At 33.4% G+C, this 17,695-nt stretch overlaps 1 protein-coding gene across 1 annotated transcript; it reads left to right on the top strand.

Moving 5' to 3' along the window:
- The first annotated feature begins 3,556 nt into the window (after positions 1 to 3,556).
- On the top strand, positions 3,557 to 13,458 carry LOC132562346 (sodium- and chloride-dependent glycine transporter 2-like). The gene is made up of 13 exons (XM_060227084.1): positions 3,557 to 3,668; positions 5,102 to 5,233; positions 5,554 to 5,818; positions 6,456 to 6,588; positions 6,795 to 6,929; positions 7,083 to 7,186; positions 8,245 to 8,369; positions 9,754 to 9,866; positions 10,047 to 10,178; positions 10,655 to 10,754; positions 12,470 to 12,570; positions 12,841 to 13,008; positions 13,279 to 13,458. Exons 1-13 carry the CDS (start codon positions 3,620 to 3,622, stop codon positions 13,456 to 13,458), a joined length of 1,737 nt encoding a protein of 578 aa, XP_060083067.1. The 5' UTR covers positions 3,557 to 3,619.
- Positions 13,459 to 17,695: the final 4,237 nt, after the last annotated feature.

Genomic DNA, 17,695 nt, shown 5'->3' with positions numbered 1-17,695 from the left:
CTCAAGCATAATTGTAAATTATTCTCTTGTCAATGTCACCGTTGCAAAGAAATCCCATATAACTATAACTTCAATTTACATATTTATTCATTTTGTTTTTGAATAAATATTTTAAAAAAATATCCTAATGTTGTTTTCATTGGGAATCACTACCGCTTATTTAAATTTTAGTAGAACATTGAACTTAAGAATATAGTATTTCATGGTTTTTTAAGGGAACGCTTAGTTAAAAGCCTTTGTTACGACTGCAATGTATTCTTTAAGCCGTAAAAATGCGGGTTTCATTTGAAATTATATTAATTGTATGTTGACTAATCTTCACTGCACGATATATTAATGGAATAAATTGATATTATCATTTAAGTTTGTTAGCTTGTGCAAGAATGGAAACTGCAGAAAATTGTTAATTCAACCCGGGGACATATATCACCATAGGTTACTCAAGATCTCATTTAATAACCAACCATGCTCTAACATTATACATATGAAAGATTACCATTTCTTTTGTTCATAATTTGTCTTAGTGTCATTGACTTCAATTTTCGATTATGATTATTTCCACATGCCGGATTTTCCCTTGTTTCTTTGTAACAGACAAATGGATACCTGTGGGAACAAACTGCGCCCATTTCATTTTGTTTCGAAATAAGTCATGTTTACTTCGGATTGGAAAAGAATCGTACCTAGGGCACAATGAAGTTGTACAATAATATCTTAAGTTTCACAATACTATAATGGCATTTTGTGTGTATATCACATGTCTTAATTATATGGAGACATAAAGAATATCGAATAATATAATAATATCATAATTATTCAAACGATATAATGATGAAAGCATATGCATTTTTCCCCAGAAACTAAACAATATAATGATAAAACCCGTGCATAAACCTGTATATATACAGACATTTAAACTTCAAATCTTGATGACAGCCTCAGCGTTTTGGAAATTGTGATTTTGTTATTGATTAGTCTCTACCTGGATTATCATTTAAACAGATTATTACTGGTGTTTATAGTTCAGGGTGACCACGAAATGAAAAATTTGATCATAGACACCTGTTAACAATGTCTTTCTTTCATACCTGTTTTGTGCCGCTCCGATGAAGTTGACACATCATATTTTATCGCTGTATGCATAATCATATACATGGCATTTTAAACTTCCTTCGTACATCTGACTTGATAAGGTCACAAAGCGTGTTATGTGAGATTATAACATAAAGCATAGCGACCGTTTTGTTGAAAGTATGTATCAAGGTAGCGTCACTAACTAAGTATGGGCGACATCTAGAGGAGTTGAATTGCACTCTGTTATCAAAATACAAAGATACCCGTTCGCCTTTCAATTTACGAAACTATAAAGGTACGTAATACAGTTTATTTATATGTAAATAAACTATTCCTAATTAATTTGATTATCTTGTTAGACAAAAATTAATGAAATGTGTTTATGAATAGTTCAGAGCAGTCTCTAATGAAATCGCCTTAATACAAACAGTGGATATGAAATGTAAATCAACATTATAAATTGATTTTTGATATTTCCAGCTTTTAATCATTTTGAGTTAGGAATTCAATTTTCCCAAAAGATTAAAAACACCATTCTTTGATATTCTTATCGCATGCCATTTAATATATTTAAACATTATACTGGCTGCATATTCTTATGATGTTTTATAGACATTTAATTTGAAGTTTTTCCTGATGAATTGCTTGTAAAAGAATATGCATACTGATACTTAATTTGCATTACAATACAATACTTACTACATTCATATGGATCATAAAAGACTGATATACATAAATCAGCATAAATTATTTATCAATAACCGAAGGAATATGCAACATGTGTACTTTGATCATTAGTGTTCATACAAAAGTGTGGTCTTTATTCCAGAGATGAAACAAATACAGACTTTTCAGATAGGAACCAAATGTAGAATTACTGTCATTAGAAACAGCAATTATTTTAAGTAGCATCAGTTGCAATAAACAAACAAATTTACAATATAATTTTAGAGTTGCTCGTTGCTTGTAAGTATGCCTGTGGTGGTTGTATTGTCGTTACTCTTGTCCGAGAATTGATCAATATTTACAACACAGAAAGCTAATCATTATTTTATTGTTAAGATTTCTTGAAAAGTGTTCATTTGTTTCAGTGATAATGAGTTTGAATAACGGTTTGTAAATTATTGACAGTTTAAATATCACTTTAGCTTTGATTGATAAGTTGTGAGCGTTTTATTGAAGAAGTAAAGAAGGGATGTCCTTTTATAGCTCCACTATTCCCTGATTATATAATGCTTTTTGCCCGAAGACTGGTGTCATTTGGTCAGTTTATGTCCAAGAAGTAGCACTCTAAAGTAAACAAGGCAAGTGACTTTTGCAAAACGAACAATTTTTTAAAAGAATAGTGATTCAGTATTTGCATAAGAAAGGTCTAGAACCTAAGAATATTCATACTGATATGGTAGCAACACTTGGTAACGATTCCCCATAATATTCTACAGTCAAATAGGTGAGGGTTGGACTTTAAGAGTGTCAGACAGTGCCTTGGGGATGATACCCGTCCTGGAAGATTTGTCACTGTTGCAACCCTAGAAATGACCAATAATGTCCATGGTATTGTTATGGCTTATAGGCGGATTACAGATATATATATATATAGTTCTAAACCTTTCTTATTCATTCAACTATATATATATATATATTACACTTGGAATTTCACAGGAAACGGTACATTCCATTATTCTGGAAGATCTTGCATGAAAAGCTTTCAGCCTTGGATAACAAGACTTCTGACAGTTTATCAGAAGCACACCAGGCGGACTTTGTTTCGTTCTAACCTGAACCGTTAAGAGGCAAATCCTATAAACCAATCAATTCACCCCCAGAAGCCAAACAAGAGTCTAACAATGGTAACATAATTGTACTTCCCCGCAAAAGAAGGCAAAGACTGTTCCATCAGCTGGAAATGTTATGGTCTCTTCGGGGATGCTGAAGGTACTCTGATGGTAGATTATCTGCAAAGTGGATTATGTTGGAATAATTTTTGTTCAATTCAGTAGGTTCGCCGAAAAAATTAGATCCACAATTTATGAATCAGCATCATAACATCGTAACATAATAAAAAGAAAATATGACATGATTGAAAGCTTAATATTATGGTTATCTTGTAAACAATTCTCTTGTTCAAAATTTCTTTTTTCTTTTTGTTCTTCAAATTTCTTCAGGTTTTTGGTTAAGGATTACAAAGATATATTCCCAAATATAGTCAGATTGATTCTTCATCCGGTCATATCCATCTGCACTCAACTAAACACTGTGCATACATATTTATATTCATAACGCAACACAGCTCAAACTCTATTCAAATACGTACAGGGTTACACGTTTGTCATTTTAAAGTGTTTCAGATTTATATTCACACTTCCGATTTGGGATTTACGAACACAAGCTACACCTCGACCAGTGTCTAGTTATCGACATGGAGGGAGACAACAATCACAAAACAGAACAGGTTTTTTCTGTGACGGAGAACAAAGCAAAACAACGGGTGACATGGAGCAGTACTCTTGAATTCATCGTTTCACTGATAGGGTTCTCAACAGGAATGGCGGATTTCTGGAGAATTCCATTTCTCATATGGAGAAACGGAGGAGGTAGTAGGAAAAATAGACTAAAGTTCAGTTTTTGCTTAGTTCTCGAAGAAAGCGTTTTCTGGTGCATGTCTGCTTCAAGACACCAGATATTTTTATTTGAACAAACAACACTGACATTTCTACAAAGGTAGTGAAACTCCAATTAATTTACGCAATAAACAATATCAATGACCGTAGATGTCGTAGACAACAAAAGTATATGACTTATAAAATAAGTAGACAATTCTTTTCTCTTTGTGAATTTTGAGAGGTACTTATTATCATATCTATAAATATTAGTCTAATTACTTCATGATTAAAAATTTGCTGTAGGTGTGAAATTGTACAAAAGATCAAATAACACATTTAAAATACAATTTGATTGACTGGTGAAACAACAATAATTTCATCACCGCGCTATTTTTTATAGATTGAATACAAGTCTGGATGCATCAGGCTACAGTACACCATTTAATCAGACGGATTTATTCACATTAAAAAACATCATGAAATGTATGAGAAATTATATCAAAGAGGGAGATGCATTTTGCTGAAGAGAAATGGCGGAAACAAAAGTCGATTGTAAAAAATAATGACAATATGTGAGAACTGTCGTGAAATTAGTATTGATAGATATAATAATATAATAAAAATAAGACTATAATATGATACGTAAATGTACATTGAACTAAGGTATAGAGGCATTTTAGATTTTTACATACACTGTAAACAGGTACCAACCTTTAAATTTATTTTACATTATTTTCCATGAACTATCAAAAATCAAAAAGTGAAAAATTGACCACATAATTCATACAATGTAAAACTTGCTGATGTGAAGAAAAAATATTATGCTAGATAGTTATAATTAAAATCATTAATTAAGATTTTTCCTCTAGAAATAATTCTTAACAAAATCATTTTACTTTTATTAGAAATCAAACAGAGTTTATTATTTATAATCAATTTATTATTTTAAATACCATGATATATAAACAAAGACAAAACATATTACAATTCACTTATTATTCGTATCTTTGCCGTGTTGCCTTTACCATATATATCTATATCCAGCTAGATTTTCAGCAATGCCTTAAATTACTTAGACATAGATGTATTAAGTGTTATAACTGTTCTAAATTTCAACAGATTTGAACTTATAGCATTTTCTCCAAAATTCGCGACCAAGTTTCATAATACGCCATTCCCTTTGATTACCACCGCAGGCGTTTGTGATCCAAGAATCAACAGTATAACCAGTACAGTGTACAGATATTTAAAACAGACATAAATAACAACTTAAGGATTCCTCTTAAAAGGCAGACCATTTATTCTTGTTATGTTTGTTATCGTTACATTAGTTATTTTCCTCTGCTTTCAAATACATGTACATATACTAGCTTGCAGTGCAGCAGGACACAATCATAATATCATTTTGGATTTGCCTCCTACAGGTGCCTTTTTGCTTGCATTCGGAACAATATTGGGTGTTTGTGTTGTACCATTATACATTCTTGAAGTCTTCCTGGGACAATATTCTGGAAAAGGAGTGTTTGAAATATGGGAATTTTCACCACTTTTCAAAGGTGACAATATTACAATATCAACCGAAAGCTAACATCGTAAAGTTGTGTAAGCCGTTGTATTGTATGATAGTCGTTAAATTTGTTTTCTTCATCTTAAAAGTATTCAACTCAGATATATATCTATATATCAGTTTTCTCCTGTCTGATCTACTCTCACATTTTGTACGAAAATTTCCTTTTAATTATGAACGAAGGAGATCATATCTAACAATGTTTGCCTTATTGTGTAATAGGTGTATGCAACAGGAAAAACATGATGATTTTTTTTTGACATTTTCCAACCATAAAAGAATAATCAGTATCACATACTTTCGTTACAGGTATTGGGATTTCCATAGCCCTTCTGAATTTATATTACGTTAGCTATATATCTACTATGCGTTACTGGTTACTAGAGTATCTGAGACAATCCTTCACAACGGACTTACCATGGATATCATGTGGAAACACATGGAACACCAATTCGTGTGTTGTATCACGTGCCCTCTTGTCCTCAAGCACTAACGCAACCCAGTTGAATTCAACAAATGTCACCGATTCCTTCGTCTACCATACAGGCGTTTCAGCGGAAGAGGAATTCTGGCAGTAAGTTATTTATAATTCCTGAAGTACTATCGTGTCTTCTTGTGAACCATTTATTTGTTGTCATGTGTTACAACATGAGACTATAACAACATAGGCAGCAAATGCCACGATATGTTTTCTTCGTCGTTTTTATCAATGTAGGTATTTTGTCAATTGATCAGAAAAGTGATTTTTTCTTACTATTAATATATAAGATGACAAGTATATTCGATTTGAGAAGGGATCATTACGCACTTGAATTGACGAAGACAGACAGGGTGGATAACGCCGATTTTGAAAACACAACCCCTTTTAGAACATCTATTTTGTTCCTCTTAGCCACTTTATCTCTTTTCCTGTTACCCGTTGTATTTCCTTATTATGTGTATTGGAAGAAATCGGTCTTGTTCGAGCACTAGCAAGTCCAATTAAGTTTATTGTAATCTTAACCAACTTCACTTCTGACCGCCTGACCCTGTTATCTGGATGTATTTGGTTAAGAGAAAACTTTCTATGAAGTGATGTCGTAGGCAAGCTGATACGTCAGATGCAATCTATTTCGGAAAACAGTTCAGACATTCTGCAAATATAAATGGTGAATATTATGCTTGTCTTATTAGTTATATGTAAATATTTGTTAACATCGTATATGTTTCAGGAACAACATCTTATCGTTGTCAGATGGTATCGAGGAAGTAGGATCGCTGCGATGGTCTCTTGTCTTTTGGGCATTTCTTTTGAAAGTGATTGTCGTTATTAGCCTTTTGAAGAGCGTAAAAACCGTTGGAAAGGTTAGAATATTCATCACATATGAAATTTAGATATACATTATAAAGACACATTCGTTTGTAAGTTTGTTTGCCGGAAGTTATCATCAATATTTCTTAATTAACGTTTCGCCGTGTGGAAAAACCTAAATACTAGACGTAAGCATTTGAATTTTAGTCTTGTTTATGACAAATAGTTAGACTACTGCAAATATTACTCTATGTTCCAGTTGATGTTGTTTGCCACATTCTTTCCTCCGCTTCTTGGTTTGGCGATGCTGATTCAAGCGTTATCTCAAGATGGCGCTACAGATGGTCTTATATTCCTTATAACTCCAGATTTTACAAAATTGACCGATTCCAAGGTTTGTTTGTCGCTTTATCAGATGAAAAATATATTTATGTATTACATATATGACAATACAAAATACCACATTATACACAGCACTTGTAAAAAACATCAGTATATAATGTATTAGATGATACATAAATAACAAGTAGTACTATTTGAACAACAGGTATGGATAGAGGCATCGTTTATGGCCTTCTATAGTGTCGGACCAGGCTGGGGAGGCGTACTTGTGATGGGAAGCCACATGAAATTCCACAGTAACTGTCTGAGGTAAGGGTCGGAACTTGATCATCTCATAATACAGCCTAACGTAGAGAGTAAGCATTCAGCATTATCTTACTACAGCAAACGTTCCTGTAAACTGCACATACAAGATTCGTTTACAATCTATATACAAAGGAAAAGGTGATTAAGAGACGTATCAAAAGTCCTCGTTAGGTGTCCTCTTTCGCAAAATATCGAGTTTATGCCTCCGCATCTGGCATTAATAGTCGTATGAATTAATGCATAATGATATGGGAAAGAAACTGAATTATTCAGTCTGCACCCAAACGTTTGTAAAAGTCATTGTTCTGTATTCTAGGCCAAATAAAATCTCTGTCAACAAAGATTGTAAAAAAAGAAACACAAATGAATAGCACCTGTTCATAACTTAGAGTTAGATACAATAGAGCCAAACAATGAATTAAACTGCATCACACAACAGTATCGTCCCTGTACGACTTGTCAGTGATGCTAAGGGACTTAATATGCATGTTTAGGAGGCAAGTAAGGAAAATACAATGTGATCGAATGGGAAAATCTAAATCTAGAAAGGGAGTGTGAATGTGGAAGAAAGGATATTAAATGGTTTCCCATTTTACACGTGAAATTACGTACTTCAATTGACCATGATTGAAAACCTTAGTCCGTATACATGAACCTGTTCACATGCTCAAGCATGAATTTTGTACTCAAACCTGATGTCTTCTTTAAGTTAAAAATTAACAAATAAGGCTAATTTTGCCGAAGATTAAAACAAAAAAAAAAAAAAAAAAAAAAATTTGAAAGGACTTCAGGTGAAAAAAAAAGTTTGCTTAAGCACAAAATCTATGCGTGAGCGTGAGAATGTTTCATGAATACGAGCGCAGGTCTTATACTCCCTATACTTTTTCATGAGTCTTCGTGTTAATATTTCCCCTAGTTTTAAAGAGTTTGAATTTTGATTATGATTATGTTGACCTGATGATATTTTCTTGTGTTTTTTCCCAAAGAAACTAGTTTATTGCCGTAAGTGATTACAATTAGTGAACAAATGTGCTTTAAGTCTCGTACTGTTGTTGTTACAGAAATGTTCTGATTGGCATCGTGGGTGATGTGTTTATAGCAGTGTTTACTAGCGTCGTTCTGTTTTCTGTCATTGGTGTGATGGCTAACGAGATCGGTGTTCCTGTCCAGGATGTTGTAAAGTCAGGTAAATGCTTACTCGTTTGGAACGTATGCAATGTAATCACTTATGTTATATGAAAATGCTATTTTCATAACTCTTTATCACTCACAGAAATCAAAATCTTATAGACCCATGTAAGTCTAGAATTATAAAGCTTAAAACCAGTTGATGACCTCTCCAACGTCGAATCAGTCATGTTACAGTAGATCATGACTCCAAAATATGAAGAATTCGAATTGTTTTTCAAAAAATATGAAAATGGAAACACAAGACAAAAAAAACCTGACCCGGATATATACTTAGGCCAAATACTGTATACCACTTCTCCAAGAGATTAACAAAAGTGAATAACACGTTTCAATAAGATTTACAAAAGACACACAAGTGAATACCATCTCTCAATAAGATTATCAGACACAAGTATATATTTATATACATGCTGGTTTTTTTTGGTGTGTAGACACAGTTTTGAAACTGCCCAAATAATAGTATCAAACACAATGAAAAAATGTTATTAAAAAGATATGAGACCTCACATTGTCCATTTCAATATGACAACACCAATTTTAGCAAGGATTTAAAAACGAAATAATGATAAACAATCTAATAAACAAGAATATCCCTCATAGCCACACCGAGAAACTGTGTACCTGACGAGTCTTCAAAGGACAGCTGTTGTTTGTATCTTATCTAAATTTGAATTAAAATGTGTTATTCACTTGTATGTCATTTGCACAATCTTCTAAGAGGGGCAGTTCGGGTAATAAATAATATCCTTATACCTTTTACTTTACATGTACCAGTAATTTCAACTCTGATAAAAAGTCTATAAATTAATGTTTACTTGGATTGGATCTTATCGATGATGTAGAGGACGCTGGCGATTCCGAAACACTTGTTTTTTTTTCAGATCTCTCCGTGTTAGGGTAAATCTTTTCTTCATATTTTGCTTTCGATTCGTCAAATTTGAATTTGAATTAAGATTGTTTTGCTATGTCGATATTTTCTTGCCATTTTCGACTAGTCAAAACTGATAGATGCTAAAATTGTAACATATGCCATACATTATAGATTGATATAAAAAATAAATAATAAATGTAAACTTTATTTACTTTACAACAATTGCGAAACAACCCACGTGGTCGGGCAGGTGACACCTTACCTTTTCACGTCCGTTCCGGGAATCGAATCCCGGTCGGCTAGGTGAAAGGCGAGTGCGTTACCACTGCGCTACCCGACCTTGATATGTTTTATGAGATTACCTATAACGATATATACTATCAAACTAACTAACTACTAACAAATAGGTAAAAGATTAGTTACTTCATTTCAGATTTTGCAGATTGATGACATTGAGATTAAGGCTGTTTATAAGCTGTTTTTAACGTGTACAATGCTTGTATGACAGGTATGTCTATCGGCCTGGTCGGTTACACTCGGGCATTGACCTACCTCCCGGCGTCTTATGTCTGGGCTGTAATATTTTTCTTTGCTGTCACTGTTGTTGGACTTGACGCGCAGGTAAGCCTTAGATTTGCAAAACAATCCTGTCGAGTCTGATTTCGCTTACGCAGTCGTTGGGTGATTTGCCCGATAAAAAAAAAAACAGAGTTCACTTTTTGATATTATATAGTAGGATAATAAAAGTATAACTTGAGGCTCTATGCATGTTACAAATAATCGCTTGCTTTATTGCTTTAGGTCGTATGTACAGAGACAGTGGTGTCATTCATGGAGAAATTTGGTAATAGACTGGGTCATCATAGTCACCTATACTTGGTTTTACTGGTCAATATCGTCACGCTTCTCATCAATATCCCATTTTGTACACAGGTAAAATAATCATGAATATAGGACATATATACACTGCAAACAAATGTAAGCAGGGTTATGTGTTTTATGTGCGTTTATAAACTCAATATAATTTATCTTCCTTTGGAAATTACAAATAACAGTGTAAGCTATTTCTGCCTTGCAGTTGAATGTTGTTCAAACTGAGTTAAAGATAAAATGAGCGTCGAAAAATATGTTGCTGTAAGAAGGAAGATTTTTTTTGCTTTAAAACAAGCTTTGGTAGATAAAGTGTATATTCATTCCCAGAGAATTACAGTAACTTCGATGGCACTCAATAATTCGTTTGAATAGTCACATGGTTCAGAATAATACATCCTTCTATAAATTGTATATTTGTAAAGATGGTTGATCTTCACTTGTTCATCTTTTATAAAATCGTATATAAACAAGGACGGGGAGGAAGCGATGCAAAACTTAAAGCATAAAATATAACTTTTAAAATTTTGTTGTTTCAGGCAGGACCTTACATGTTCCAACTAGTAGATTGGTACTTGCCAACTTGGTCATTGGTAGTGATAGCTCTATTGGAGATTATTGCTATTATGTGGTGTTATGGTGAGTACATGTAAAAGTGAAGTTTTAATGAGTCTTTTTTTTTTTTTTTTTTTTTACAAAAACAAGAAAATAGAATATACCAATGTATTCATATATGCATAATCCAAAATCAAATTTACTAAAACTAGAACAAAACTTGAACAAAAGATCAATTTACATGGAAACTATGGAGAATAAGACTGTGTGGTCCGAAAGAGTAAGCGTCTTCTGCTTCATCGACGACACCTTCTATGTATTTCCAAATAAAAATGTCACGTTCTCACGTAAGAAGACGGTATACAACAACGGGACCAACAGGCAAAGTAACGGGCAGCAAACCAGCCCAGCTTAATATCTAACAACGAAATAGAATATGTCTCAATGATGTCACTTTAAGGCCGTAAATCTTCCCGATGATTTTCATCAGCTTTTTAAAATAATTTTTGAGGCCCTGTGTTAGAGGTTTGTCCGTCATTTAACGACTTCTTGCATGAACATCGTGATAACGTAAGAATGTCAAATTAACTGCGACATGTAAATACCAGGGGTTGGGGATGCTATGTTGCTATCCACAAATGTAAAATCACTATTAGGGATTTGAAATCTTCAAGCATATCATACCTCTTTTTGGAAAACTGTTCATGCTGTCGACGTCATTAATTTACCTTAAGGAGAAATGAAATGACTTTTAAAGTTTTTCTTTTTTTTTTTACCTGTTTCGTGTAGCTCTCCGATTACTTCAGTCTGTTATGAAACAAAAGCATGTCGGCCAACAGAGGGGCACAATTAATTCCTAGGTATGTCAATAGTAATCAATCCCAAAGGAAAAAAAATAAAAACAATAACTCATCATTATGGACATAAGTTGTAGGCATTCATAAAGATTAATCACACTATTTATTTTTGACGTTCATAATATTTCCCAGTTAAAAAAAAAACCCAGCTGGATATTTCATTGCGTGTTCTCGTCAATGACCATTAATGTAACATCATTAAAACCTCCGTAAATATTGACAACCATACAGTTCGTGTAGTCATTAGATATAAAAGGCAAGTTGTCTCTATAATGCTTCAGGGGTATACGTTATCATCGCAACATTGACATTTCCTGTTAGGGGATGTCATCGTGGGTCAATGGTTAGATAGATGTATACAGATATCTCGGCTTGGCGATATAGTGGATCGTGTAGTTAATGGTTAGATAGATGTATACAGATATCTCGGATTGGCGATATAGTGGATCGTTTGATTAATTTTGAAACCTCGGCAGGTCACGAGTCGAAATTGTCTTTCTTCTAACTTTGTTGTTTAATGGTTCAATTTCAATCTAATAGTAGTATTACTTATTCTTTCGTAATGAAAACAGTTTCATATTGATGTTTTAAAGGCACGTGTTTGTTTTAATCAGTAAGATAAATTCATGTGTAAAGCCTTGTGGTGGTCATTTCCGTCCGCTTTTTGCTTGAAATGATTCTTGTTATGAATCGAGAGGCCTAGATAACCTCGGTACCTTTATATGCATTGCTATTTTTTAGCTGTTCATCATGATGATATTGAAATTTCCTTTTCTTAGGGTGTCATCATTTGATAGCGATCAGCATTATCAAATTGTTGACATTGTTTTGGTTTCTAGTGCTAACAAGCAAAAGTTTTTTTTAATTAGGTTTCATTATCACGACGTAGGTGTGTAACAATACCTTACAAAATGCTTATCTTTGTTTGTTATTTTGTTTTAGGAGGTGATCGTGTCGACTATGGTTTAACTGAAATGATTGGACAAAAAATGCCTCACATAGTTCGAGTTGCGGCAGCTTATATATCACCGGTTTTGCTTTTGGTATGTAGCGAATAGAGATCGTCTCAAGATTGCAAACATCTGCTTGATCAAAAGTTATAAAAAAGATGAAAATCGTTAGAACCTATATTTTACATCCAATATCGTATTTGTCTAAAATTTTATTATAACCTTCACGTTTTAGAGCATGTAAAATGATGGATGATCAAACACATAGATAAAAGATTGTATGCCAAGTTGCTTAAGAAGGACCGAGAGGTACTTTCAATTTATAATTAATGAACATGACAACTTGTTTTTTATGAATTAAAGATGCTGCTTCTGACAAGCCTCGTCAGATACCGACCGCCAAAGTATGGTTCATATGAGTACCCAGAATACACCCTGGTTATTGGCTGGATAATCGCTTGTGTTGTTGTTATCCCCATACCCATATGCATGATTTGGAAACTTGCCACCTTTCAGGGCTCACTCAAACGGGTACAGTATCTTTCGAGAGTATTATCTGCTAGCATCCACATATCTTTATATCATATTATGTTATATTATGCTATATTACATTATATTATATATCTTTTTTCAATTACTTACTAGACCACCACTTTTTGAGGAATATCAGACATCCGTTTCAATTTCGTAGATTTGTATATACATTTGTAAATATTGAATAAGACGTGATACTGTTAATACCGTGCTGTTGTTGCCTTATTAAATCTAAATTACACTACATATCTTTATTTCATCTCATAGAGATGGAAGACACTCACACAGCCGAGCAGTGACTGGGGTCCCAGCGAGAGTGCTCATCGACTAGTGAACCTGGACCGGTCGCAAACCAAGAGAACACTGGTAGATCTAGCGTACTACAATCTTACTGGAAGAGAGAGATATTCTACAAAGAGACACAATGAAACGTTGGCACTTTTTTGAATCTGCATTTTTATACGTATCAATCATACTCTTTTTATTGATTCCTTCTTAAGAGCTTTTTATTATTATTATCATTATATGGTTCATAAGTTTCTTATAACTCAGTTCACACATATTTTTGTTGATAAGTTAATAAGTTGCAATAAAAACTATACCTTATAGCACCCTTCTTAGTTGTTATCGTGTGTGTGTCTAGTTCAGCCGAAATATATATCAATCTGTTGGACATGTGATATGGATTTACTTAAAAGAAATTTACTGCCCTGCGTATTTAAGGTTCTTCGTTAATAGAGGATATTCCTTGTTTCTTGATTAGTACCACTTATGTTTTATCTCATGTCGTGGAAACATTTGTTTCTAAGAAACCTAATATTATAGACGCCATGTGCTTTTATGGTTGTGTCAAATGACAATGTCGCATGCATTCCGAATCCCACATGACTAATGTCTATTTGTATGACTTTTAAATGCTATAAGCATATAGTGAAATTGATGCAGTATCAGTCATTATGGCGAGTTAAGAAGTATAATAATAATTCGCCATGCAACGATAAAACAACAGGGAAAGTCAACAGAATATTGTCAGTGAAATCATTAAAGGTATAGATAACGGAAATAATAGTTAATAATAGTTATTTGTAGTGATATGATACTACACTCATAACAGTTTACTTGAATGGGGAGTTATGTTCCCTAGACTACATAATAAAGTGCAATTAAGGCTAGAATAACCCAAAGTTTTCCCAGATATTTGAATTTTGAAATCCTGTTTTACAGGAAACTCTCAAACACGATTGCTTCTTGAATCCCAGATATGAGTTGTTGGAATCACTGTAATTATGATATATAAAGCATGCGTTTTTTTATGGCTAAGAATATCACGCAATACTTTTCAAGGTTTTATCCAGGAAATGAGGTGGAGAGATCTGGTAGCTCAACAACTTTATCCGGGTATATGCTAACTCTACCACATTTTATCCTGGAGAGGTTGAGTAGCTGATGTGTACCATTTGATAGATATTTAGCTAGCTTGCATATGCCTATAACATTAATTATGGCATTTTTCATCACAGCATAACCGTAAATAAAGCTAAGTCAAAAGCAGTGGGTTTTTTTTACCTCGAGTCTCCACGTTATGACACACATCAAGAGAATAAAAGCAATGACGGATGAAATACAACATATCAACAACATATTTTTGAGAGACATGCTTTTACATTTCTATTTCTTGGTTTATACCGCGTGTTCTTGTAATTAATAGAGTGATTGATTTACCTTTTCGATTGTAGTCTTTCATATATTGAATGTTTTCATTTGATATGTTTTACTTTAAGCTATCCAGGGGGGAATTTATGACTAATGATAAATCAGGTTTATTGTTCTCCAACATATTGCATTCTCAATAGATTTTTGCTTTTAAACCTATTTTAGATATACTTGTTTTTTTATCAGGTCGATATCCTATTATTGCTTCAAAGTAAGAGTAAAAAAAAATGTGCCCCGGGACTAAATATGGCAACGGATACAGAACTGACGTCCCTCTGGGAATCGTAAGTTATTGAAATCAATTTGGTAAAAATAACTTTGAAATAAAGGGGAAAACCCAAACAATTAGTAGCAGTGTCACTCTACAGTCAATTATCTCGAAATTTCATACAATTCTAATTCTGTATTGCTATTGAAGTGAAGCTTTGCTGGTGGTGTGATACTATAATCACTACAAAAAATAACATTATGAGCTTAAAATGCAATTGCCGAAACAAAACACAAAAATAAAACAAAAAACAAACAAACAAAAAAAAAAAAAAAAAAAAAATAGACAAACAAACAAACAAATGATAAAAAAGCAAAGCAAAACCGGGAACATGTAGAAATTGATTATGAAACCGTTTCAGGAACTAGCTACTTTCACAGGCAGGTATTGCTGACATGTAGATATTGCTCTCTACGTGGTTCTCCTATCTTATCAGCTTTCAAGCTTCAAGAAATTTATTTTTTAAATTGATGTTAATACTATCAAAGAATATAAATATGCTCAAAATGAATTATTGGTAAGTGGTATATTATAAACTTTTACTTACAAAATAAAAATGAAATGAATGCGAAATAAAGAAATAATACATTTCTTAGTTTCTACCACTTGTTTGTACTATTTATTAGAACAATGTAACAGTTCAACGTGATGTCTTTTAGTTGGATGTCTTCGTCTGCCAGTAGATTGTAGTACACTAGGTCTGCCAATGTTCTCTCAGTCTGTGATCTGTGAAGGGTTTTTTAACCTGTACGCACTGTCACTTGGACGCCAGTCCTTGCTCGGCACGCTATGGAGTAGACAGCTAGCACTAAACTCAATTAAAAATAACCCATCTGATTAAAGCATCCGACCTGGTGTATATCATACATCAAGATAAAAACTAACTGAGCACATTTTCGATCTTATTGTTTTGTAAGATAATTTCGTACATAAAGATCATCCGTGGTTTGTTATTTTTCTCTCATTTTCCAAATTGGGAACTTTTCTCTCAGTGCATGTACTCAGTGATGTGATTGACTTAATTGCAATACTTAAAACAACAAATAAATGTGTATATTTATATACCAGCGTTGTTGACCTTTCCATTCCTTCGAATCCTACCACAATGACACCGACGAAGAATACCACAGCCCATACATAAGGAGCAGGCTAATAGGCCAATGCCAGACTTTAGCCTACAAGGCTGATAGACATGCCTGTCGTAAAACACGTGTACCAAAATATAACTCATGATACATCGACGTCTTTAGCTGTGTTTGTGCTAACGGGAAGATGATTGCAAGATGAAGATGGAATACACATATTGCGACATTTAGTAAAGTGGTCAAAATATGACAATATACTGCAATGCATTTTGAGATGTGTAATTTCGATTGATACATTTTCAAACGGATTAATCCAGTCAATATTATTCAATCTATCACAAAATATCTTATAGTCACCGTTTGTATATAATCATATATGCCTTTGAATACTTGCAATCAAAGTATTACGACCAACATCTAAAAATGTATAAATAGGACAGTGATATCTAGTCTCAGCAGGTAAAATGATTTTCCCACAACAACTTCCTTAATAACGCTTATATCATTTGTCATAAATATATCTAAAAGAGAGGATATGTTTTCTGTAAAATGAGTGGGTTCGTCAACAAGTAGAATAAAGCTATATCGATACATTTAATCAATAATGCGATCAGGGTTATAAGTTAATTGGATTTCATTGAAATCACCTGCTATCAATATACTATCAGATTTATAGTTAGCAACCATGTCAATAGAACGATCAATTAAATTCCAAATTTCATATCTAGAGTTTGGTGGTATAAAAAAAGTCTCTAGCATAATAATTTTATTGTTAAGCTGCAGTTCTTTACTATCACTTTACCGTCCCCGGTCCAGGTCTTGACTACTGAACTAGATGGATTCTTCGCCAACTGGCGGCAGAGAAATGCAAGTTTGTCGCGTTTTAAGTGAGATCTTCTATTATGCTAGTGTGGCCTAAAGTTTTAAATAAATCTTGAATCGTGACACCCTTCACTGCATAAAGAACCTGTGCTCTATATTTCAAAACTGAGTGCAACTATTTCACAATGTCTCTTTTTGTAGGATATCTTAGTCTAGGATTATAGTCCGCAATGTCTGTAAATTATTTTTTAATAGGTAACCATTCGAGGGACTAAGGTCGATGTGAAACAGTAAATCTACCAACACAAATTGATTAAATAAGAAAACAAAAAAATGTAAATGAATGAACTAAACAATAAATAAAGAAATGGATACTTGAGCGCATTTTTAAAGCTTTCTATAATTATATCTGATGCGATCTTCTCACGACCGCAATATGGGTATTTGGTTAGGGGGGAAAGCATGCTGCTGACGGATGAGAATGCTTTGAAATGTAACAATTGAAGGTTACTTAGGGTAAGTTAGGAATTTGTCGTTTAAAATTAGAGATTCAATTGTATCCTCTGTAACATCGTTATCGTGAGCTGAATGAAGTTGATGAACTTGTCTATGTACAAAAAGCATCAATTACATTACCTATTTGAGGGTTCCCTTCAGTTTAGTTAATTGCCAAATGATGTGAAGAGGTATGGGAATAACAACAGAGCACGAGATCACCCAGCCAATGACGCGAGTGTACTCTGGATATTCGTAAGAACCATAATTTGGAGGTCTGTGTGTGACAAAGCTAGTCAGG

This window comes from Ylistrum balloti, unplaced genomic scaffold, assembly GCF_031769215.1.
Source record: "Ylistrum balloti isolate Yb309-2 unplaced genomic scaffold, AGI_CSIRO_Ybal_v1 Utg371394, whole genome shotgun sequence".
In the NCBI taxonomy this organism is placed as follows: Eukaryota; Metazoa; Mollusca; class Bivalvia; order Pectinida; family Pectinidae; genus Ylistrum; species Ylistrum balloti.
The sequence above is the reverse complement of the archived record's forward strand: the minus strand, read 5'-3'. Positions and strand labels throughout refer to the sequence as shown.